Source organism: Melospiza melodia, chromosome 8, assembly GCF_035770615.1.
Source record: "Melospiza melodia melodia isolate bMelMel2 chromosome 8, bMelMel2.pri, whole genome shotgun sequence".
Lineage (NCBI taxonomy): Eukaryota > Metazoa > Chordata > Aves > Passeriformes > Passerellidae > Melospiza > Melospiza melodia.
Window position 1 is genome coordinate 19,897,560 of NC_086201.1, and position 26,636 is coordinate 19,924,195.

The 26,636-nt window shown below is 35.5% G+C and overlaps 1 protein-coding gene across 2 annotated transcripts in view; it reads right to left on the bottom strand.

Moving 5' to 3' along the window:
- Positions 1-26,636, bottom strand: part of TLK1 (tousled like kinase 1) — a 68,407-nt gene that overhangs the window by 26,888 nt on the left and 14,883 nt on the right. For both annotated transcript variants that reach the window (XM_063162115.1, XM_063162114.1), the window contains exons 2-9: positions 15,465-15,583; positions 11,955-12,026; positions 7,382-7,457; positions 4,824-4,870; positions 4,353-4,439; positions 3,145-3,234; positions 2,214-2,306; positions 880-990 (exon numbers count right to left, since the gene is read on the bottom strand). In XM_063162115.1, coding sequence (XP_063018185.1) covers positions 880-990; positions 2,214-2,306; positions 3,145-3,234; positions 4,353-4,439; positions 4,824-4,870; positions 7,382-7,457; positions 11,955-12,026; positions 15,465-15,578 — 690 coding nt within the window. In that variant the 5' untranslated portion in view covers positions 15,579-15,583. The remainder of the gene's footprint in view (positions 1-879; positions 991-2,213; positions 2,307-3,144; positions 3,235-4,352; positions 4,440-4,823; positions 4,871-7,381; positions 7,458-11,954; positions 12,027-15,464; positions 15,584-26,636) is intronic.

Here is a 26,636-nt window from a genome sequence, read left to right on the forward strand (position 1 = left end):
TCAGTCAGAAGGCATGCACTTACTATCATGCCAAACAGATGTGATGCATCTTTCCCCTGCATTCCCCTCATGCTGGAACTTAAAAAGATCTGCAATAATTTATTTATGACATGCTAGTGAGAAAACTCATGAATCCTCCAATGGCTTGCTTTGTGCCATTGTGTATGTGCAGGATCCAGCAGCCAGCACTAGGGAAGGCACTGGGGCTGTTTGTCTTAAACTTTTTTGTACCTTAATTTCTAATAACATTGATTTCCTATTAACTTTTAAGGATTTTTTAAAAATAGGCTATTTTAAAGAAGAGGGAGAGAAACAAAGTATCCTTGTTGCCTAATAAATTGCTACTAGTTTAAATATAATTGGGGTGAAATTTTTAAAAAGTGACTCTTTCATTAATGGTATTATGAAGGCAGTCATCTTCATTTCCTTTTTTCCATTAATTCTGAGCTGACACAGCATTTTATCATTCTACATCAAAAATTACCATAGCCACTTAAGTGTCTCACAAAGAGATATTATCCATCTCCTCTTCACAACAGATTATGTTCAAAAATTCTTTTATCCAGTGTAATCTTAAAATTTTTCCAGAAAATATGCCATATATTAAATTCATAACTTTAATGATTTGCTATTTTGCTTAACTTACGATGGGTAAATCCTTAAATTAAAAAGGTACATTTTTCACAATCTGAAAAAGGTTAAATGTTTTATTTAGCTTATTCAGGTTTATAAAAATATTGCCAGATAGAGACCATGGATACAAAGTTTCAATCAAGTGACAAATATGAAAAAGTTGAAGTGAAAATGAAGGAATCATAATGGAGTTTTACAGCAGTTTCCAAGCTTTTATAATGAAGATTTTAAGAGCAATAAACTTACCTTTTCAATCAGAAGCTTCTTGCTCATTGAAATACATTTGTTTAACCTTTCTTTGTATTTTTCAAGTAGTTTTTGTTGTTCATCTATTTGTCTTCTAAGATCACAATTAGCCTAATAAATATATACAAAATATGAAGAGATATATTGAAACACTGTTTTTAAATCAGCTGTCACATAAAATAAATATATCTAATTTCACATGACTAAAGTAAGGATGTTTATGCATGCATAAACACATCTATTTAAATAAAAAATTCATTTCACAGATATATCCCTATCTATAGAAGGATGCCTTGATTCTTTTTTTTTTTTTCCTTTACATTGTCCTGCATTCTGTATTATAGAGCATTCAGCATAATGAGAATATACAAAAACTCTGTACCAATCTCATGTTCAGCTCTCCCCTGAGGGCTGAGAAATTCAAACCGGAAAATTTTAGCATCACATCTTTATATATGATTCTCAAGTCATGTGAATCCTAACATCTCCAATTTAAAAGAAAGCAAAAATTTCACAATTATAAAAGTTTTAATTATCTGAGTAGGAAGCTTAACAAATTCCCTGTGTTCCAACTATATTTAACTTATTACCTTAAAAATCCCACAACAATATTATTTTGATTTTAAAAAAAAGTTAAAAATAAAGTTAAAGTTGTCTACTCCATACTGTTGAACATGTGTTAAAACAATCTACATATACAATTTCATAGTACATCATTACATGGGTTAATATTTTTATGTATTGTACATATGTATGTACACATACAAACACTAAACACACTACAAATTGTGAAATACAGGTTTGTTTCATATTTCATATTTCTGTATATCCCCTCTCCAGTGTTTCCTTCAAGAGCATAAACATCAGGATTCTTTTTCTGAAAACAAGTCTTAGAGTATAGTACAGTTTTCTTACTCAAAGTAGTTATTCATTGCCTGTATTTTATTTCTGTCACAATCACCTCCATTCTGAAAATGCCAACAGTTTTTCCACAGATAATGCCTATTCATAATTAGAACCAAAAAAAAACCAAAACCACCCATTAGGTGAATTATAATTTGAATTTAAGGAATTAATCAACTGCCTGCAAATGGCATCGGCTTTCTTTGCACCTTCAGAAGCCCATAAACATATTTAATCATTAACAAGTTGTAGCACAGAAGCTGAAAAAAACTTATACATTATATTATACAGACTTCTTAGATTTAAGAAAAAAATTACAAAAATTAAAAACTTTTTATACCTTTTAAGTAATTCTTTAAAAATCTAAAAGATTATCCTCATATTCAGTCTGCTGTTCTGAATAAATACCTTTACCCACGTCCAACACTTACCCTGAGTAAGTCATCTATACGACCTTCTTTCTTTTCCAAGTCTTGATTTTTATTACTTTCTAGTGCAGCTAATTTCAGCATTGTGAGATCAGTCTAGAAAGAACATTTTGAAATATTTATCCTTTCTTTTTACAGCTACAGCATTATTCTTTTTATGCTCGTTAGGCAGAGAAATAAATGACTTTAAAACATTCAACAAGACCAGAAAAATCTTATTTTCAGGTGTTTGGAAGTGTCATTAAAGGTTCTTATTCAAAATCACTTTCCCTCTTCATGAGGACAACTGTGAACAGTTGGGACAAACCATTAACAGTATTAAAATATTTCATCAACAACTGAGAAGTTATTGTTCATAAAAAAGCATAAAAAACAGGGAAAGAATGTAAACATCCACTAATTAATTTCTCTGTATCAGTCAACAGTAAAGCAACCTTTTTCTGACTAATGTGAAAGAACAGATCACATCAGAAATGGCAGAGAGAATGAAACAGTTGATTTCAGCTTTTAAAAGTCATGTCAGAATTGCGTTGATCATTTTGACTGCCATCTCATCCATCTCATTTTTCTTCTTCAATGTCGGATTTTAAATGCAGTATGACAATGGCAGCTGTCAATTCAAATACTGCCTGAAAAAGCAGCTTCTACTTCTAAAATCACACAACAGCTAAAATCTTGAGCAAAACCTACCAATGCCATGGTCATCTATGTAATCATGAAGTGCCATGCTGTGAGCTGAGCAAGTGCAGAATACAAAACTCACCAGAGATATTTAAATTATGAGCTGCTGAACATAACTGAAAAATGCTTTGGTAATTTTAAAAAGCAAAGCTTTTCAAAGTCTTTAGGAGTTTATAATAAGTTAAAAGACAAAGAAATAAACATAATTACTTTTTTTTTTCTGCAATGTAAAATGATCTACTCAAAAAGTTACCTGAGTAATTTTAATAGATAACTGCTTTGGTTGTGTGAGAGGGTGGTCCCCGAAAGCTAATGAAGTAGGAGAAGGACTATTCTGTCGAACCTGAAAAGCATGAAAGCAAAGAATTTTATATACAGCTGTAGTATTTAATTATGAGCATAGCCTTAGTACCACTCTTGATAGGAACATCTCAAAGAAACAGAGAAATAAGGTATTTTTGTACACAAGCTACTACTTGGAGCACTGCATTGAGAGCTATCAGTACGGCGTTACATACCACTTGCAGCTCAGGAAGGATGCAATACATTCTCTGAGAAAACTAAGATTGTCACTTTTGGGAAACAGACTGAAAGATTTAAGACAATACAAGACTGACATAAGGTAATGTTAGTCTTACAAAGACTTATTTTTCTGTTCTGAGTTTTCACAACTCAAGAATAACGTGAGTTATTTTTGGAATGTTTAGTTCTCATGGGAGAACCTGAGAGGGGAAGCAAGTGCAAATCAGAAAGCAAATCCTGTTAATGAACCTAGTTTGTGTGAATGAGACATTTTTCAAGCTGAATTCCAAAATCTGTATTACACTCCATATTGTTGGCAAGATCAAGAGGATGCCTGAAGTTGAAAGCACATGGAATAAAAGATGAGGTCCACCTTCAGAGAAAACAAATCTTTTCTGTAACTGGCAAAATTTGTTTAGCCATTTAGCACGTTGGTATGCTGGGCACTGAAATTGTGCTTATGAGAAGGAAAAAAAGGAATTAGCACAAGCAAAGAGAATTTTAGAGGCAAAAGGTATCAATTATTGAAAAAAATTACAATTTATTAAAACCTCAGCTTTCAAAGTCCCAAGCTAGGGGTCCAAGTTTCGTTATAATTAACAAAAAAACTCCCCTTTTTTGTGTGAGGCCTACGAATAGACATCATTACAACATTTTAACATTTATTCAAGCTTTTACATAACTACCTTGTATTAAAAAGATGTTTAAGAAAAAATGACCCAGTGTTAATAGGAAATTTAGTTTTAATACTTAATTTTATTTCTTTTTTTCCTGGCGGAAGAATGAATTCTTTCCCAGGACTGATTCCTTTGAAAACTCCCCCCTTGAATACAGATAATTTTCAATGTGAAAACTCCCCCCTTGAATACAGATTATTTTCAATGTTGCTACTTTGAGGCTATAAACCTATGTGGTGCAGTTATGAAGCTGCAGACTTACAGAAGAAGGAGCGGAATGTGAGTTCTGAGGAGAGCGGATTGCAGGAGGCACGCCTCGCACCGGGCTCGAGCCGTTCCCACCTTGGTACTGCAGAGCACACAGGCACCCCAATGAGTCAATCTTCTCAAAATACATTATACATCTACTGAAAGTACACACTACACTCTACAGCTCGTCTCTACACAGAATTTTAAATCAGATTCTATTACTTTTATCAGTGCAACCTTTAGCTGCTTAAAGAACAGTGTGAAAAATAATGGGTTTTGTATTTTAGTTCAGTTCGTCTCCATCAAGAGATGACTGCATCTCTACTTCAAGGTTTAATACTGAGAAGCATACAGAAAGAAAAGAGAAGTAGTCTCTCAAGAAGTCTGTCCATTATAACCAAAAATGCTGTAGCATCCAAAAAAAGCTAAAAGGATATTTTAGAAGAAAATTTTAAAACCAAAGTAAAATTTACAAAATTCTTACCTCAAAATAGTCACTAATCTTGTGACCACGTCCCCCAATATTCTTTCCTGCAATAAATACAGCAGTACATTAGAATTGGTTAAATAAATTACTTGTGGAGGTGTCTTACATTTTTACATATAAAATAATTATAGTAAAATCTTATCACTTGTTAATTGGTTTTCTTTGATGTGGTAATACTTGATGTCCCTATATAGGTAATTAACGGATTCCCAAAACAAAGGGATTTGCATATTCCATTCATTGAGAAATCAGATATTAAGTCTCCCTCAATTCCTAAACCAGTTTAGAGTAGACTTTACAGAAACTCTAGACCTCTTAAAGATAACATGAAATTAATCTCTCATCCTACAGATCAAACCTTCTGTTCTAAGTCGCTCCCCTTTTCAAGGACTATTTCTAAGTATCAAATTGACCATATCTACTAACATTATGTACTCCAGGTGAGTTATCATGCCCACATATTCTGCCCAAGGCTTTTCCTAGGTGCCAGTAACAGTGAGGGCATAGAGAATGACAAGTATTTCCAGTCCTCTTAACCTGATAATGAATTGGGTAAATCACAGTGTTAACTAGGGAAATAAAACACCAGAAATTGAGATTAGAATTCATCTTGAATGGATTGAGACTTCAGGAGAACTAACATGAATTGTATTTCTTCAACAGGAGGACCTGACCCACACCTGGCATTCCAGAGATTGCACCTATACCTTATCCAATGCACAAATGTTTTCCTCTGTTTGGCCCTAAGATGACCCATAAATCTTAAGACTGGGCTTTTCTTCTGTAGAAGTCAGACAACCTGTCAGGAGACATCTTGGAAATGGACTATTGTTCAGAGCTTTTTATTTATAGAAAGGAATTTTTGCAATATATTAGGAGGTCATTACCCATAGATCTGTAAATTTGATTTCCACTTTTTAGCAAAGATTTTCAAACTTTTCTATTGTTTCAGCCCCGATGAATTCTCTCTAGTTCAATACACCTCTGTACTGATACTGCTGCATAATGCTGTGTCACTAAGGAGTAACATAAAAAACCAGAAACATTTGGCAGTGCTTTTTGTGTCAAGACTTCTAACAGAAAAATTTAGATAAAATAATTCCAAAACCTAGAACAGCACACAGCCAACTTCTCCAGTAGTTATTCAGTCAGTGTATGTATTGTTACTACTTCCCTCCAGAATTACTCCATAATTCTCCTAGTGATTTCTGGCCTCATGCTTAATTCTCATACCACTTTATCAAATTTGCTTTCATGCAGGTAAAAGAGACAGACTGCATTCCTCTTCAGTATAGAAAAATCTATTTGATGTCATGTTACAGAGCTCTACACTGAAGAAATATGTCAAATTATTTTGGCACAGCCAATTATGAATAGATTTACACTGATTTATACCACCTTCCAATTAGTTCAATGTTCTAAACAATCCTTTTCTTCAACATTTATGGATTAATTTACATATTAAAAAGTCAATATCCTGGGTATGTAATACACAAGAGATTGATTTCTTGTTTCTTTTTTCCAATACAATAGGAGGTTTTTGTTGTGCTTCAACTGTACTGTACCACTCCAAGAAGCTGCAGTTTCTTAGGCCAGCTCCTTGAGAATATTGCAGCGCAGACTACTCAGTTTTACTGCTGCTGACAGTAAAACAGTGATAAAATAATATTATCATGTTTTCTATATTAAAAATGCCAAAAAATTTCCATCATCTCTAATTTCAACACTCATTAGTAAGAGGAAGGATAGGCTACTAGAACAATGAAAATAGGAAAATTCATTCAGGTTCTTTGAACAAAGCAGGTGTCTACAAAGTAACACTTTGGAAGAAATTAATTTTAATCAAACAACATGATTATTCTACTAATAGCATGCTGCATCACTAAGGCTTCCAGATATGGAGCCCATTGCTTTAAATCTGAAGTGAGATTTTCTAGCTCTGTTAGAATGAAAAATAAAGCTGATGCAGATGTTATCAGAACTATTTCTGCTCCCCTTCTGATGCATTTTTGTCTTGAGGCTAAATTTTCACCAGTTCTCACCCAAAAGTCAAACAAAAGAGAGGAATGACAAAAACCAAACTTTGCAAATATTAAAAATCAGTCTCATCATGATTTCCCCACCCCTTTAAACTACTACAATCTTCCACAAAAAAGGAAGAATAAAATTAAGTTCTTATATATACCTGTAAAACAAGCACCAGATATTTTTGTAATCAGTAATCCTTTTTCCCCCTTATCTACTGAAAAGAAATTCAGACCACAAGGTATTTTGCATGAGAAGAGTTGCTGTAATTCTTATAAAGATTACAGAGTTGTATCATAGCTGTGAGTTACACATGCAGTAATTCATGATTCTTTTGGGTAATTACCAGTCCCATTCATGTTTTACTTGCCCATCCCTTCCAGTGACAAATGGGAGGGTGACAAGAATACATAACATCATCCAAAACATAACAGCCATCTTATGTAAGTGAAAATACAGAATTTTTAAGGCTTACAGTCAGAGCTGTATTACATGCAATCACTACCTAGTCAATTTACATTTTAATTTACCTTGGCTGCTTTCACTCTGAGTGTCTGCTTTTCTTTTTCTTCCTCTGGAAGGTTCTGACTGTTTCTTCTCTGGAGTCTACAAACAACAAAAAGAACATGATGCAACATAGGCTCGATTTATTTGTATTATTGCTGTATTATTATGAAATAAATTTAAATCCTCATCCATAAAACATGATTTCACAATTCAGCAGGGATGCAATTTCAGATTATAGTTAAACTAGATAATATGATCTTTGGTCAATCAGGTACAAGCTAGAAGAGGTATTTAAGAAAGTGAGAAGTAATTCTTAAATTATTTCCCAAAAGACAATTCCGCATATTAATTTTGAAGCAATTACTCCTTTTCATTCATTCCAGGGTTTCTGAATACCCATTTTTGTTTCATTTATGTTTATGTTTTACCAATATCTCTGTATTTTAGTGTGGGCATTTTAAAGCTAAATACTTAAGTGAAATAATATGATTCTTGATGGTGTTTCTACACACTGCTGTAGCATAAACACAAAGTTCCAGTACTTCAATAGGAAGCCAATAATGTTACATTTTTTTCTAAGTGTAAAAGATATTTCCAAACTAATAAAAAACTGTATAGATTTCTAGAATCTGCTGAGAATTAAAAAGAAAGAAAAAAAGGAAAAAGTAGAGAGCAAAAATTCCTCAAAATGTTAATATCTATCCACTTAGAAAGTGTCATCCTCCCCATATACTTTTATCTCAAGGAAAAGAAAGAAAAGTATCAATGGAAAGTGAAAAAATAAAGATCTGTTAATGTTTCTGGAATAAATTTTTCTATACAGTTGCCTGGAAATTACAATCACTATGTACAACACAGATAACAAGTAAGGGCTGTGATCAGAAGCATCTCTAAATTACATTTGCTCCTCTTTGATCTGAGGATTCAAGCCAGTTAGTCTTCCCAATTTAAATAATAAAAGCTGCTCTCGTTCAGCATATTGCAGCTCTCTGTGTGTATTCTTCATGGTGCCTCATACATAACTGGAGGAAGCACAGGAGACATTACATGATCTATTTTACCAGTACACCAAAGTTCCTTAATAGCTCAGACTAAATCTGAGATCAGTGACAAGATGCTTCATTCTCTCATGATACCATCATTTTCTAATTTTACTGTATCTGTCATTTGGTGCTCCAAGAATGCTTTCTTAACACAGCAAATTATATCAACATTCAAATTTCAACCATCAGTAAATCATTTCAAGGACCTTTCAATTCCAAAATCTTTGAGTGGATATGCTCAAACATGAATTTACTACAAATACCCAACAGTATTTATGTTGGCAAGAGCCACTTTAAGCTACCTGTGATCCCTAGAAAATTATTAGACTAATAAAAGAACAAGCAGGACAAGAAAGGTCTTCCCTACCTATACCATGTATTTTTTTAATGTGTTTTGATTCTTGTGACTAGCTTCTTAAAGATATCTTTGGGAGTTTTACAACCATAAATGTTGTATTATCAGGCTGTAAATTAAGTTTAAATTGAATATATTTTACTTTAAATAAACTCATCCAACTGACATCTGCATCTTCTACAGTGCTATCATACATTAGCAAAGTATCTAACACAGACTCCCGGAAATGGAGTTAACTCAAGACTATTGATTCTAAAAGCAGAAAGCATAGCTAAGAAATTTAACTTTAATAATTTGGAATTATTGCCAGGTAAATAGGTAACACTAAGCTACCTTTCCACGAACTAAATTGAAACTACTTAACTAAGCATTTTCATGCTACTTTTGTTTTCCAACTTTCAATTCTGCATTTACATTCTAATGTAGTAATTTTTACCTACCATATCAAGAAAAAAAGGTTTAAAAGCTAATTTTACCTACCATATCAAGAAAAAAAGGTTTAAAATCTAATTAATGAAAAACCACGTAAGATTTCCCCCACCAAAACTTGTTTCCAGCTGCTTTGGCTTGTAAAACCAGCCATTTAAAGAGGTTTATAGTTTCAAAACTCAAGTAATTCATAAATGTCTATTTCCTTAAGCTCTTCTGATTTCTTTCAGTGTTTAATTTAACCTTCCAAACCAGAAAGTACTAGCACACTAATGAGGTTATTAATGAGGTTACTCAACAAGGTCATGTCCCCCTTTTCTAAGCACAGAATTCGCATGATAATGTACAGCACACATCAATCACTAGAAAATGTACTCCAAAATCCTTCCTAATGAATGGAGTCCTCTGAATTACAAGAAACTGAAGACTAATGGGGCTGGAGAGTATCTCCCTGATAAATGAAGACTGAAGCTACTCTCTGTAGCTGCCAAAGTATTTACATATAGCCAAGATTTAAATTAAAATCTTACTATTTCATAAGCAAGATAAAATACTTTTAAGGTTACCCAGTGCTAGATTGTAAAGTTATATTAAAGTCACACACAGCCTGGCATAGTAGCAGAGCCACATACATCTTGGTCTTGATCCTAGTTTTCCCCTCAATTTCAGTGTGCATCTCCAGAGTGTTCCCTTCACATTCCCACATTTAATGTGCCACTTCATGATGAAAGCACAGAGTAATGACATGAATGCATCATCAGGGTTTGATCAGAAATTGACACTCCTGCTAGAAATTAATTTCAATGATTCTCAGATTTGCATATCTACTTTTTTTTCTCCCAAGATCTACTGTAATACAACAGTGCTCCTCCAACATCAAATGATGGCACTGCCTCCCTAGTGAGCAAGTCTATGATTTCCATATACTACCATCATGATCATTTCCATTATGATTTCCATATACTACCATCACTGTTACTATGAAACCTTCAAGGTCATGCTATTAAAACAGACAAAAACCAGCACAACAAAGCAATGTCACAACCTGTTTGCAGTACTAAGATCTACAGCTTACTTTTTATGGTACTTTAGCATGTAAGTAATCAGATGTAACTTTAAGAACTGTAAAAATTTATTAACATACTTGCTATAACAATTATAATAGAGTGAATAGAGCTAACAACTTCTGAAAAAGAGTCAAGAAAATGCATTTTGCTACTCAATGTAAGTAAGCCTCATCTTTCACTGTGCAATGGAGCACAGTGAACTTCTGTGCAGGGACATTTTCAAAAAAGATATGTGTTTCTATTTTAGAATAGAAGTCTTAGAATATTTAAAAGACAAAATACTATCCTTACTCAGAAGCAAGACTTGAGATTACAACACTGTGCAGAGACTTTCAAATCACATGCCTTGGAAAAGCTTTGCCTCTATATCTCATGTATAGAACTGTAAAATAATATTTTCCTACACCAAAAACTTATTATGCATGTAGTCAGTGTTCTGAGATCACTCAACTACTCATAGACATGGTTTTCTGTCAAGGAATGGCAATAATGCATCATAATCTTCAGGCTACTGCAGCACATTCCCATTCCCACACCTACATCAGAACTGCATCACTGCCCAGAGTATTTCTAGGAAAAGCCATGAATAAAAAAAACAGGCAGACAGAATCTTCTGGTTAAGAAAACAGTCTATGCAGCTGGATGCATAATCCAGCTGGGAAAGGTGAGGAGAAAAAAAAAACATAGCAGAGCTTTTTTCAAGAAAACAACAAGAAAAACAAATCACACATACAGAACTTTTATTTATAAGGTATCAGCTTTGGGAACCAATTAAATTCACTTGCTGACAGCCCAGTAAAAAAGCATCTTGTAGTGACTGAGCAAATGAACAATTAGGCCCCAAAGTAAAGCTCTGACGTGAAAATAACACCAAGAGCACATTCCAAATGACCATCTCACCAGCATGACACACTGTTACACAGGGCCTAGCCTAGGCCAGAAATCCACTCTTGCTTACAAAGGATATAATCTTATCCATGCAATATGTGACACACAGAGGCAAAACTGTCAGAGACATTCACTGGCCCTGAAATAGGTACATTCTAAGAGCTGTAGTATTAGTGCAACTATAGCAATGCTCATCACTAAGACGAAAATATTCTACTCAAGGCAAGTCTGAGCTCTGCACATTTAAACCTAATAAAAGCATGCATCCTTTTCTTGGATTGCAAACTGGATTTAGGTAAGAAAATATGCAGTGACAACTGCAGCTTTACAAATAAAGATGACGTCTACTAAGGATGTCTGTCCTTGGCATAAATCCCTATTTGGAAAGAAAACACAGTAAACTAGTTTCTAGAATATTTTCAAGGATTCATCCAAAGATCAGTCAAAGCTATCTGTGCTGATGAAACACTTTTTAATTATGAAACAAAAGACAGTAAACTACATAAACATTTTCAGCTCCAAAAGCTGTATCCATCCTCAGACCATGACTACATAGATAACAGAGAAGCAGCAGCAGCTACTTTCACAACCAAAAATCCAAAGAAACTCACTTCTTCCAGTCAGGAACCAGAGGCTGGTTCCTCTTCCAAGAGATAACGTCTTCCAGTAATTTATGCTCTCTGCTACCTATCTGAGTAGTCTGCATTTTACTTTAAAAGCTTCTATACAAAATAAGGCATCAAAGAAGAATAAAAATAAATTACTTGTTAGCATTAAAATTCTGAGGTAATAATGATCTGTCCCATACACTTACCTCTGATTCTTTATCACTTAAAGATCCCAAGCTTCCAAAGCTGTGATTTGAACTCTCGTTATTTGTTGAGGCCTATCAAGACAAATAAAATACTCAATATTATACACAGAATTATAAAACATAATCCACTGTTACCACTCACAGTTACAACCAGTAACAGTCATTTCATGCTCTCATGGAAAAGTTAACTATGCAACACTTGTAACTGGAAAGGGGGATAAGTTTGACAGGTGAATATTTTGACAGGGCACAGTAAATTTTGAATTTCCATTGCTTTTGAGCCAAGTAAAACCCCAGCATATTCAAAACCACTGGAGAAAGTTCTAGAGACTACTAGAATTTTTCAATTTTTGAAGAAAAAGAGGTGTTACTTAAAAAAAGGTGTTACTTTTCTGTCATGAAATAGACTTAAAAATAATCTTTGTAATAGTCTGGTTTGTCTTGGAGAAAATTAGAACCTATTGACAGTACTATTCCACATTCTTAAAACAAATTTCCCCCAACACAATAAATTTACATTAGTCAGGGAAGAAAAAACAGCAACAGCCCCAAGTAGTGATACAGTCCCAAATTACAATATTTTTTTAGAAATTTACTAAGGCTGATTTATTCAGAGATCTTTTGAACACAGCATGTCACGAGGACATTTTAATGAGTCATCATCAGCTGAGTGGCTTTTTATTAAAAAAACCCACCAAAACTCTTATACTGATGGACCTGTCTCTTCTATATAAGAAGGCAGAACAAACACTTTGAAGTGAAGTAGTTCCAAGGCAGTTTGCTCCTGAGCATTAAATTCCAGCCTGGTATCAGTTTGCAGGAGAGTACTCATCTGTGACATCTGAATAACTAAATCATCTCTGGATTACAATGTCCAGAGAAATGTTAGTTAAACACACAAGTTTCCATGTACGTTTTCACCCCCAGGGCAGTCTCCAGTATACACAAATGCCTGTATCTTGTTCTTCCTTGTCCTGTGTCAGTATTTGGCCATCAAAGTCTGATACAACAAGAATATCAGTTACCTACATTTGTATTTCCAACCTTGCTTACTGAAAAAGCTTGAACATAATGGGCTTTTTTACTCCCAGAAATTTCAAAACTCTTCAGCAACACATACGGTAAGGATAGCTGAGAGTCCATTTCAATTTAATTACTAGAAGTATATAATGACCCAGAGTATTTTAAAAAATAACTATTAAAGTTGCAAGCTCTGTATTGTCTTGCTAGCTTAGGAAAATCAGAATCTGGAACATGGGGATTTGGGATTGTACACAAAGAAGTTTTCTCATTTTGGCCTTCAAAGCGAAGGCAGACCAATGGATATTATATTTATACCTCATATTTTCCCAGTTACCTCTGCACATCAGATCAAAAATGTTCTATCAGTTTTTTCAAATAAGAATCAGATAAGCCTGTCCGAACATCCCCCCCAACACTACAGACTATATTTTTTAAAAAGCATTGTTCTCCAAACACAGCCCAGATCAGCTACTACACTTCACATTATCAGCATGGATACACTGAATGGTCACAAACAAAAGAAATACAAACAAAACTGATGGAATTGTGTTTTTACTGATGATGTAACAAATCACAGGACTAGAAGGTAAGAATAACAGTGTCTTAGATGAGGATCTGCACCTGTAAGAAACAGTGGTAACAGTATCTTCTGCAAACATTTATCAAAGCATTTGGTAGTATTAAAAAACACTACTTCATCTAGATATCCATTTGGAAACCAACTGGATGAGATACAAATCTTGGAATGCATCAGGGACAAGAAATATATTTTTTCCATGGCAGAGTGAAAAAGGAAATTGTTTTAAATTTCTTTTTCTGGCTAACTTGGATGAACAAACTGAGAATGTGAAAGTGGAATGTAATTTGGCTAACAGCTGAAATCAGCTGAACAACAGACAACAAGAAAAAGACTTCAATAGATTTATGTAAATGGTAAGCAGTGACTCACAGGGAATCAAATTTTAAAGAGGAGGAACCCCAAGAAACCCGACAATGCCTTTAAAAAAAATGTATTACACATACAGCAGCAGACAGATTATGAGGGAAAATTTGCAACAAAGCAATGGACCGAAACAGCTGTATCAAAAAGTAAAAGTTCAATGAAGTTAGAAGTACAGATTTAGTAATAAAAAAGGATAAATAGTAATGTGAACTATGAGCAACTACCTGAGCTATTAAAATGAGTTAATTAATTAGGGGAGTAAGCAGTACTAGAGAATCCAAGGAATAAATAAACAAAACGGGCCAGAATCATTGTGTTTGTCTCTTTCTAATTTTAAGCATGATATGGCAAATATACAATTTTGCAAGTATAATGAGAAAACAATTAGACAGCGCATCAATGTCACTGTGTCAATCCAACCTCATTTCTTCCCCTGACTATTTAACTAATTTCTTGTTTTAAATGATAGTAACAAGTTTGTGATCTTTTTACAATTTTGTGACATTTACCTTCACGTCACTGTCCAAAGCAAATCATGATGCAAGATCACTATATAATAATTTCAATTCTGTGTAGTTTGTTCACAGCCATTGATACATGACACGTCTTCAGAAATTCCAACAATGTCTTCTATCAAGAAGTATTTGGTTCTGTAATCTATACTGGTAACTAAAACACAGCATAGGAAGCTAAAAATACTACAAGTTTGTGTAAAGCACTTAAAACATGAGGGCACTGCAAACAGTTTGGAAACAGAATTCAGAAGTAATTTAGTGATGAGGGAAACACACCTAAAACATTAGTATGACACCTTTTTAATGTCTGTCTATTAAGTACTATACTTGATGGAGAACATTCCAATGCACAAATACAAAATGGAGTACCTCTGGCTAGGCAACAGTATTGCAGCAATCAGTCTTGAAAGCTGAAGTTAGTAACTTGAACAGAATATGCAACAAAGACAAAATTATTTTGCAGATGTATTAACTGAAAGGAAATATACAACATATGGAAAGTAATTATTCAGTGTTCATAAGGTTCTTCCTAAAGTGCTGCATCCTGGCTTAGATATTAAAAGACAGGAATTCTAGAATGAAAGTAAGAGAAACTGATATAATGTCTAGAAATGTTGAATTTTTTTTTATCTATATGTACTAATCTTCAAAAAATTTTAATATTAAAACAGATGTCACACACTACTACTCTGTAAGTAGATGGTCATCTGCAGCAGAGACAACTCCACCTAAATAATGGGAAAATCTTTCATCTCTGATCACATGTGCACTACAGCAAAGCCACTAAAGAGCCTGTATAAGCTCATTCTTCGGTGTTTTTAAGAACAATTCAACATCCATGTCACAGAAAGGTTCAAGATAAACAATCCTATCTCAAAGCAAAATAACAGACAAGAGGGATTTTTCTGAGAGTCTCTTCCAAGCCACTGCTTTTACAAGTAAATAACATTAACAGTGTGAAAATGAAATGGTCTGAGATAAATTAGCATTTCAAAATGGCAGATCTGAATGACTGCTCTTAGGACTTACTTTAGCTCCAACACTGCAACTTCCAGTACTCCCAGTGCTGCCACTTACTACTCCTGTGAATCTTGCCTCTAACAATTCTTGTCTTCTTGGGTCCAGGCTATGAAGTTCATCCATTGCTCCTAAAAAAATACATATATAAATTCGTTATATTTCCTAATATTTGCAGTAGAACATTTCACAAACAAGCCAAGCATACCACTGGCCTACGCAAACAAAGGATTTGTACCCTCAACTTGACAATGACACACCACCTGTTACCTAACAGCCAAAGCACTCAAGGAATTACAAAAATGTTGTGGCAAGTTCTGCATATCAGAATAGCTTTGTCAATTCTCGTTGAAAATGAGAACCTGTTAGAGGCATGGAAGAGACATAGAGCCTGCAGTATGCAATACGCCAACCCGGCAATTATTTATAGATTAAAAACTAGCTGACAGGAAAAAAGTGCTTTCCAGCATAAAACCTCCCAATTCTGCAATATATTCTGCAGTGCTCTTGTTTTCTGTATTTTTTAAATGCTAGACTGTCAGTGTCAAAGATAAACAAGCAGGAATTACAGGAGGGAAAATGGAAAATCAGAAGGTAGATTGCAGTCCTCAACCCATGCACAGGAATGCAGTGTTACATGGAGGTCCAAAGGTCAGAGAAAAAAGGAGCAGGATCAGCAATGAAAAAGGAACCCGGAATAACAGAGACCCTTGCAGAGGTGATGGCTTCAACAGAGCCCTGTAAATGGAGTAAAGCAGTGCTGCTGGCATCTGCAGGGAAAGTTAGGTGGAAGGAAATGGAGGAACAAAAGGAGTTTCTGATGAGCTCAGCCTACATGAGTAGGCTGCAACATGATGTGCAGCTTCCTAATTTGTATTTAAATCACTTATGGCTGTTTAATGAGTCTGAAAGATGATGTAGACAAATAAGTCTTTTGTATTTACACAAACTGCATTCTGTGTTTTTTACCTTTTCATCTACTTGAATATTCAGTTTATCTTCAATTGGAAACATTTCAGTTGCTTTATTTTAAATAAAGATATTTCATATTGAAGTCTTAATGCACTATTGTAATAGCACATCCTTCAAGTACCACATAGTAAAATAGCCTCATTTTTTTCCAACTAAGACACAACAAGCTGGTGCTTTTCAGTCCCAAAGGACAACACAGCAGTTCACCAAAGAACAGTGCCATGAAAAAAAGTTTTTGAAACTTTGTTTTTGTGAAAATTAGTTTTCAAAGTTTAACTGCTGCTATAAACCTCAACCTATTAGCTTAACATTCTAATAAATGCATCAATGTACCTTCCCCCTTGCTATTAATAAGTCAAATGGCACTTTCTTATGGGACTCTTGAGTATCTCAAAATCTTCAGCATCTAAGCCGTAGACAGACCTTTCTGACATTTTGGCCACTCCTGGGCATAGAGCTAACCCCTCTGGCAGGGAAAGCACTGCTTCTGCTATTTGCCTAATTCCAGTTGCCCTTGCTCCTGTAGGAAGGCAGATGATAGAAGTGAGGTATAGCAAGCTCCTTTACCATGGGAACTGCTAACAGACCTCCTCCAATGGAAGAAAATCACACCAAGACATAAACAGCTGGGAAGGAAACATTCAGGAAATGTTTGTGGCAGAATCTTTTGAAAAATCAAACTATGAGTGGCAGGTTGGAGACACCATATTTTGTTAGTACACCCAAGTGCAGGCATATATAGAGCTGGAGACTCTTCTCCAACAAGGCAGGGGAATGACACAGTTTGAAACTGCAGCTGCCTTCTCTGCAGCTGTAACGCTACTAGTGAACTTGCATAGTAAAAAATTCTCAAATTTCTACATCCTTTGGATTGTAAACTCCCTGGGTTTAAAACTGTTTGTGTATATACATGCATGCTGAGTGCAGAACAATCAGGAATCCTCTTTAAACTCTTGCTCCCTAAACTGTGCTTGTGTACTGCTTTCAAGCATTTCTACAACAAATTGAACACTTACATGCATAAGAAATATTTCTTACATTAATGGACTGTGCAGTAAGGATATATTGTTTTTAGCAGATATGTTCAGCGTATCTTCCCCAGTATGTATGGATATAATCCATACCTTAATGGGAAAGTATTTATTGCTCTGAAAAAGCATAAGGAATTAATCACAACAGATTTGTCAGAAAAGTTTAAATTATTACTATTTTGCTTTATAACAATAGAAGTTTCTAAGGGTATGTCACTGAAAAAAAAGCGTTTTACTTTAGCAAAGTAAACCATTTAATGCAGCAGGTCTAGCAATATTTTGATTTATTAGCCTATTTGATAGTTACTACTCGCAAAAGTTCAGCGATCACTTAAAATTACTGATGTAACTCCAGCAATTACAAAACCATGTGTACATTACAGATAGATAGATACAATAGATACTACCATACCTTACATTGTTTATTTTATGAAATGTGGGAGAGCAATAATCACTGTGGATAGCTAAGGCTCACCTGAAGTACCACAGGTCTCATGTGCTGTGTTTAGACACTAATGCACTAAAGAGATCACCACCCCTGGGTTAACTCACCAGTCAGAATGGTGATGTAGCATGCAAAGGGACAACCCACAGCAGAGATAAAATACAACACTTTCTTTTTCTGCTCAAATTTTGGAGTCTACACACACTAATGAATGCACTGCATTCTCTTCACTACTTCTGCTGAAGTGGTTTTTTTGCTATTATGTTAGGGGGTTTGTTTGGTTTGGGTTTTGTTATTATTAAATATTCACAACTGAAAAGCAACACGCACTCTGCTATCTTTGTGATTTAAAGGACAAGACAGAAAAGCTGGACTCAAACCTTATTTCCTCAGAGAGAAATCCCAGGAAGGATCCCAAGAACTGCCTTCCTCATTCATGTTGTAATTTAAATATACCATCCACATCCAAACACACAGCTGTTTTATCAAGAACAAGCAGCTCTGTACCTTCAGTTCTCAGCACAAGTTACCTACTTTTAAAGGTTTCTAAAAAGGCAGTTTTAAAGGTACTGGCAATTTTAAAATGTGAGGGACAACTTTCACGTGAGGGACAATTCTTTTTTAAATTACAAAAATTACATATTAAATTTAAGGGACATATAACTTTTTTTAAGCATCTTGCTATCAACAAGACTGACATAACTTACAGTCCTGAAAATATACCCAGACTTCTTATTTGAACTAATGTCCTACACCTTCCTACACCTGAAGGCCAACTCACTAACTCAAGGGAGATCCAATCACATTACACAAGTACTTACAGGATATTTACCATGATGCCGAAGGTAAGGTGGCATTGCTACCACCCACTGCCATTCAAATTTGTACTATCTTCCAAAGAAAACCTGAAGGGCCACCTGAAATTCATGGAAAAAACTACATTTCTTTATTTCTTGTAACCACCAGAGATTCCGAATGCTGCTTCTGACAGTTTTTTTTTTTTTGTTTGTTTGTCTGTTTTTAATGACCAACATTTTCTCACTTTTGTATTTTTGGGGAATGGCGGTATCCTCCACATTATTTTATCAGACTGATACACAGCCTCTTCTCTAAAAACTAATATAATATATATGAAGCGGTCCAGCACAACATATATACAGATACCTTGTCCTGAAAAGGATGTTTTTAGAAGGAATTTTTTTGGGAAAACACTTCCAAATTCCTCTGAGAATTTCTTAAGCAATGGGGTATGTCAAAAGTCAAAGTTCTAAGTCAGAGAAGCAATCTGCAAGCTTTTTCATGGCATTTGGTATAATCTATTACACAGTACTCTACCTTAGCAAAACAGATGTAAAGCCTCAGAGGACTCTCCATGGTAGTCAGAACACTTCAGAACCAGTGACCAAAAAACAGTGAAGTGCAACTACACTTGTATCCCAAGGCTCTACACCCCCAAATACATGAACACTGGCAAATTATCCACTTATTAAAACAAGTACTTGCTCAGGCCTCAATGAAATTGATACCTTAGGAGAAAAAGTTTAGCAGAGAGTTGCAGCTGCAATTATTCACCTTCTAAAACTGCATATTTTGTGATACTCTTGTACTACAACCTCTGTCTTGAACACTGGTAGACTACACAGAACAGCATTGCAGATCCAAACACAAAGGGTTGACAGATCAGACTATTTTTCTTTTCCACTAAATATGGAATGAAGCTCCACAACTCAGTATTTATCTCTGACTCTCTTATTACCCTGAATTGACTCTTATTATCTGGCCATCAATTACAGCTTTGAAATGAAGAAAGATCAACAGCTTCACACATTGTCAGCTTTCTACAATGAAGATAAAGTTCATTATGCAGAAGCCAAATTCTTCTTAGAACAACTCTCCAGATTAGATTGAGGCCCCCTCCTCCTGAATTCAAGGCCAGCACAAATCACCTTTCACTTAAGTGAAAGCCAAACTGGTTTGGTCTGGTTTCTTTAATGCATTTATATGCATATAGCTTTTAATGGCAGAGCAAAATACTTCAACACAGAGACCTATCTGTTGAATAGAAAAAGACGGTTTAACAATAGCCCAAATGTAAATTGAATTTCCTGATGTGCTCCTAGTAGGCACTCAGATTTTATGGTAACACACACAGTATGAGAGTTCTCTGCAGCGTATTTTTAGCAAAACTTCACATTAATGTTGATAATACTGGTGCCATGTAGTCTTCCTCAATGGCAGTAGCATCCTTTAGAACAGTAATTCTAACTAATAGCCAGCTAAAAGGGCAAGGGGCAAAAAAGGAGGCAGAGAGGCAGCGTACACATTTTCAACAGCAGGAAAAGCAGCCTGGAAAGCAGGGGGATTTTTTTGCCCTCGCTCCCTTATCTATTTTTTCATCAAGATTCCTTTAAAGGTATTGAACCAGATTTTAAGGATAGTAACCACTCCAAGTATAGAAACCACTGTTTAACAGCACTGCAATGCAATCCTTGAAGTCCTTAAGTAACTGTTTCGTTCAATTTGGAATATCCTAAATATGGTTTTATCCCACCCACTATGTTGATGCTCCAATAATTTAACTTCATAACAATTGAGTATGATAGCTCTTGTCATTCCAGAATACACATTTACCAACAAGCAGGTAGAAGAAAAGCTTTAAAATACCAAATGCAGAACAGACTACAGAAAATTACTAAACCCAGATTTTTAAACCCTTAAGCAGTCTCTTAAAAATGAGGCCACATAACTACTTTTCTCCATTCACCAACATGAAGATACATATCTGCATCCACATGTCTTTCCTTTTAATTGAGCTCTTCTCTTGTTTCCTTTAGGGAAAAAAACCAACCCAGACCAAACCCAAAACCAAACTAATCAAACTATGCACTCAATTTCCTTCTTATTCCCTATCTGTCTGAAAGTCTGCGTTTTTCTTACTGAAGAACCAACCAGAAAGGACTTCTTAATTTCCAGGAAAATAGGCTAATGAAGCTAATATTTCTGTCTCAAATAAAATAAACTATTTGGTATTAAACTATTCTGTAATTAGATAAACGTTGATCCAGGTCTCTTCCATTGGAAGTGCCTTATAAAAGCCAATGGAGAATAAAGTGACCCAGGACAAGTCAAGGAATAGAGGGAGCACTAAAATATGAGTTTGGTCAAGTGAAAAAGCAAGACAAACCAACTAACATCAAACTATGGAATGAATGGAAATCTTGATTTCTAAGTTGGAAAATAACACCTGTTCAATTTAAAACAGAACATTTGGGCAGTGGGGTTGAGAAACTGATAAAACAAAAAAACAAAGTCAAAAAATTGACCTGTGTTGTGAAACCATGTCTTGAATAGTGTCTCTTCCACTGTTTGGTTTTGGGAATCACAGATAACAGAACTGGAAACAGCCTTAAAAATCAGTAATGTACTAAGAAATCAAGTTGAGATGTTAGTATAATGGCATAAAGCCAAGCAGCTTTAATTTCAGAAGAGTTCAATTTCAAGGTAACAGCAAAAATACAGCCCATTCTTAGCAGGAGCCATTGAAGTACATCACCATCCAATGGCAATCACAATCCTGACGTCAAGAATATCCCACTGAATTGAAATGAGCAGTCAGTAGGGCAGAGAAAAAGAGAATCTCTGAGATTTAAAGCAAAGCAAATAAAACAAAATCCCAGACCTATACTTATGTCCAGACAATCCAAAGCCTAGAGGACACTACTTACCAATGCCCCAGGGTTACAGCTCTTCCAAAATACTTAAAAAAACAGCTACAGATTACTCATGACAAAGTTTAACCTCGGAGTTTAGAAATGTTTAAAAGCATTGACTTCCCAAGGAACAGGATTAACTTGTTTTACAGAAGACTATGTAGCTACTATAACCTCCAACCAACAGGTAACCTGAAAAAGTTCAAGGTACTACATTCAAGTTGAAAACCTTAGCTGTATCTGAAACTAACAGTGGCAGTAGATGAAACAGGAAAGGATAAAAATATATCCTGATGTTTAAGTGAAACTAGCCTTTTGAAAAGATCATAAAAGGTAAGAAAATCCTAATGACAGAGGGACATATCGAAGCTCAGGGTAAAGAAAAAACAGAAATCTGTTTAATTAATCAAGAGTCATTTTAAAGCACAGTAAAATGCAGTATTTCTCAGCACCTGAGAACACTGAGGCACATAACACAGCAGACACCCCCTAGCACTGCTAAGGTGCCTAGGTGAAGTTAACAGGGTTTTCTTATTAATCTAAAGGAGACTGAGGGGTAAAAGGCAGATAATTAGCAGACAGATCAGGCTTTGGTCTACATAAAACCTGTGGGAGGGAAATAATCAAACTGCCAAAATTTTGGCCTAAAAAAGCACAACTGTGGAAAATCTAAAAGTATAAGAAAAAACCCCTTTCCTATGAACATAAAAAGATGGCAGTTTTTGACAAATTATATATATTAAAATACTAAGAAGAGAATTTTTTCTGATATGGAAAAAACATCCCCAAACACAGTGTAACTTTTAACCAATTTCCCATGGACTAAAAAGTTGACAAGGAAATGCATTTTGGATAGATGCTGGGTTAATAAAAATTAATTCTTCTACTGCCCAAAGAACAGGAAAATATTCCATGTCCCTTCTGTCCCCAAGATGCAGCAGTCTATTTCCTTTTGGAAATATTTTTAAATTTACAGCAGTTCTTGAACATTGTTTATTTCACTTTTCCCAACAGTTCAACAGTCTAGAAACTTGATCTAAAATAAAGAAAACTTTGGCTGCTGGATAGATAAGTGATTTTCTGCTAATCATTCTATAACAGAAATCAATTCTTTAGCATAAAAAAAAAAAATGTAACGATCTTAAGACCTCATGTCTGTGCTGCCACTTTTTGATTTCAATTTTGTGGCCAACAACCTGGAAAAGTGAAGAGAGTCACTGAGAACTATGTTCCTGAGGGAACCCCTGCCAACACCTTGAAAAAAGACTTATGAATAAAGCACTTGGGCCAGCTCCAGACCAGCTAGGAGACATTTGTGGGTAACAATTTAAGAATGTTTAATTCTCCCTGCCTTCACCTAGGCGCTGTATTCTAGGGATCTCCTGAGGATTATGTGTCTCATCAGATGGCTGTAGGCAGCAGAGGCAGAGATGAATTTACAAGTTGCCTACCAGTGCTTTAATTTGGCCAAAGGCCAACAACATATACTCATGTGAGTGGGTGTATGCCACAAGGACGGTAGCTCAGGACAGCTCATTGAGAGCACAGTGAGCAAGTGGTTCAACAACAGAGAGGTCAACAGATGCCCGGGGTCTACTCTACTGTAAATGGGGCTAAACTGGCATGCAACCCTGTCCTAGGCAACACCTCATTTCTGACTAATCCCACTACCAATCCTACCCCCTGGAAGTACAACTGAATTGCCTGAAAGACACACCTGGCTCAAGAGTAATGCTTGAATCAATAAAGAATTAATTTTCAGGAATTTCTGAGTGACAGTATTTCCCCTACGTATGCATACAAGAAATTACACTTTCCTTCAATTCCAGACAACAACTGCACAGGTGTAAATACAACCTGTTTGAGGTGCAGTGCAGTACCCAAGAAAGACAAACAGTAATGTAAAAGAAAGATCTGAAAAGGGAAAAAAAAGCCACAACTGACTGAGCACCTCTAAAAATGATATCTAAGCATAAAAAATGGTAAAACCTGTATGTCTATGACAGCTTTCAAAACTGAAATCTAAATTAACGACACTGATGGTCTGAAAGCTGATTTTTTCACAATACTCACTGAAACAATGGTATGCTGTGTCTCGTTTAAATTTTTTTCATTATTCAGAAAATGAATCAACATTTAGTTTTATTTGGCACGTAAAACCATATAATAGGTCAGTTTTCAGCCATATTTTTCTTTCTGGCAGCTCTTCTTGAAGGAATTCTTCACCAATCAAACTTTTCTCATCTTGCCCCAGAAATTATGATGCCATTATTTTTGCAGGATGGGTTTTTTAATATTAGAGATAGGAATTGGCAAGTATGAACTAATTAATACAGAGAAAATAAGATATAGCACAGAACATTCAACATGTTATCTATCTATCCATTTCCCAGACTTTCAATAAAACTCCAGGTGCATTGTGTACAGGAAGCGTTAGCATAGCAAATACTGCTATGAGCAACAGAACCACGGCAAGGTCCTTCCTGAGTCTGTTGAATAATGCTTCATGTGATGAATGAAGGGACAAACAACAATTGAAAGAACACACAGTGTATTTCTCCTTGTACTCAGCATTGGTGCAGCCACACCTTGAATACTGTGTTCAGTTCTAGGCTTCTCACTTAAAAAGGACATTGAGGTGCTGGAGCCTGTCAAATGAAGGGCTTGTGAAAGGTCTAGAAAACCTGTGCTGTGGGGAATGGCTGCGTGAGCTGTTTCCCCATCACTCTCTAAAACTCCCTCAAGGAAGGCTGTACTGAACTGGGGGCCAGGCTCTTGCCTTCAGCAAGGAGACCCAAAGAAATGGCCTTAAGGTAAGACAGGGGAAATTCGGATTAAATATGAGAAATCTCTTTTTTACTTTTAGAGTGGTCAGGCACTGGAATAACTTGCCCAGGGAGGTGGTGGATTCACCAGGCCTGGAGATGTTTAAGAGGTGTCTAGATCTGAGTGATATATAATGGTTTCAAAGATATTGCTAGGCTAATGGTCAGCCAGGATGATCTTGAAGGTCTCTTCCAACCTTGATGATTCTACATTTCTTTACTACTAATACATCAAAAGCTGTTTGACTGGAATTTCCACCCTTCAATGGCACTCAGGAGGCTACACTTTGAAGACTGGTATCACTGTATTCTCTCCTTTGCACACCTTTACTGAATTCAATAGATCAGTTCATGGGCACTGTAACAGAAACACATGCTGTGTCCCACTGCAGAACAGTCCACTTGGAAGAATAATTCCCCACACCCAAAATCACTTTCCATGTCCAGTAATGCCTTTTAGGCTCTTATAAACAGTATGGAGTTAGGCAAGATCAGAGTGCACTTCCTATGTCAAAACCCCAGTCTGCAATATCTTTCCCCATCATGAAAGCCCTCCTATTTCAATAAAACAGAAAAGCTACTACAAAAAAAAAAAACCAAAAAAAAAAAAAAAAAAAAAACCCAAAAAACAAAAAAAAAAACAACAACAACAAAAAAAAACACCACTTGAGAAAGTATCAACAGTGAATAATATTCCTTCTGGACATGGCCTCATTTACAAAGTTTATTCTGAGCTCATACAATTAATAGTTTAAATAAAAAAAAATTGCCAGGTATTTACCAGGTATTTCAAATTGTTGGCTACAATACCGCATATAGAACAAGCCTGACAAGTCAACACTCTGAACATACATAAACTACACAGGTGATATCCTGAACATGTTCATGACAAAGAATGGCATCCATGTCTTTGAAATTTGTTGCTATATCATCCCAAGTGTCACATTTACTTGCTTTTTTAAAAGGTCTGGATTCCTCACTTGCAACTGTTCTCTATACTATTCTGAACTACCAAGAGCAAGTTCTGATTTGGCAGAAGGATTTTGGTGTTTTTTCAACAAGGCCAACTTCCATCACTTAATAGCAAGCTGCCAGAGCCTGAATGTTACAAAGAAACAGAAAAAAACCAAGTTTGTTAAGGCAGTCCTCACCGACCATTTTGCACTCCATTGCTAAAGAAAGTGGTAACAGAGACCAGGTTTAGTTAACTCTCACTGTCTAAAATACTGCTCTAAGCATTTAGTCCATTTAGAACAAATACACAGATACTGAAAAACAAATGCATCTTCAGGAAAACTAATTTTTAATGACAACATCTGATTTGAACATCTGCTACGGTGACGGAATAATCAGAGATACAAAGCTCTCTTTTAAAGTGCTTTTAATAAAGTTTTGTTCCAGACAACTGTCAGTTTTGGCAGCCACTGGATAGCCAGCTAAGACATCCACCTCATGTTTCTTGTCATCTCTGACCACTATAGTCTGTGCATGCATGAATGTGATCCTAACCTCTCTAAAATCTCCCAAAAGGCCTTAAACAATCCTATCTAGGTTCCATGCAGCTCTTTCCTGGAAAGAGAATATTTACTACACAGTTACAAGGTCAAAAGCAGTAACTTTTCTTTCTTCAGAGCTAAAATAAATATTCTGGTTAAGAAAAAATGCCACTAAATACATTGCTTTATGACTGTATGCTATGAAGTTAGAAGAAAAGTTAAAAAAAAAAAAGATGATGACAGTCCTTTGGGTTGCCTTTGTCAATCAAAGGTAAAGCAAGTCCTTGCTAGTGTCCTATGGAGCAGTACAAATGCTGATGTATTATTACACTGTACTACTCCCACTACTATAAACAGATATGTAATGCACAGACAAGGTCATGCTTACAATCCCTCTATAAGGTAAGAAAAACCTGTTTATATTTTTCAGAAAGCACCTATTGTCTTGGCCAAAGTTAACAAGACATCTGTGGCAGAACACTAGAAGACTGCCTGTCTACGTAGCAAACATCTGCCTGGAACACAACATTATGTCAAGAGAGATAAAACCTAACAGCCTGGGCTGCACATCTGCAGGCGACGTGCTCCTGCCTATCTCTACATCTCCCTCTTTATCTACGTAGAGAAATGTGCAGCAATTACTCTTGCTCGCAGGCAACTCTGTAAAAGGTATCCAAACAGAAAGAGAGCAGCAGAATGTGCCCA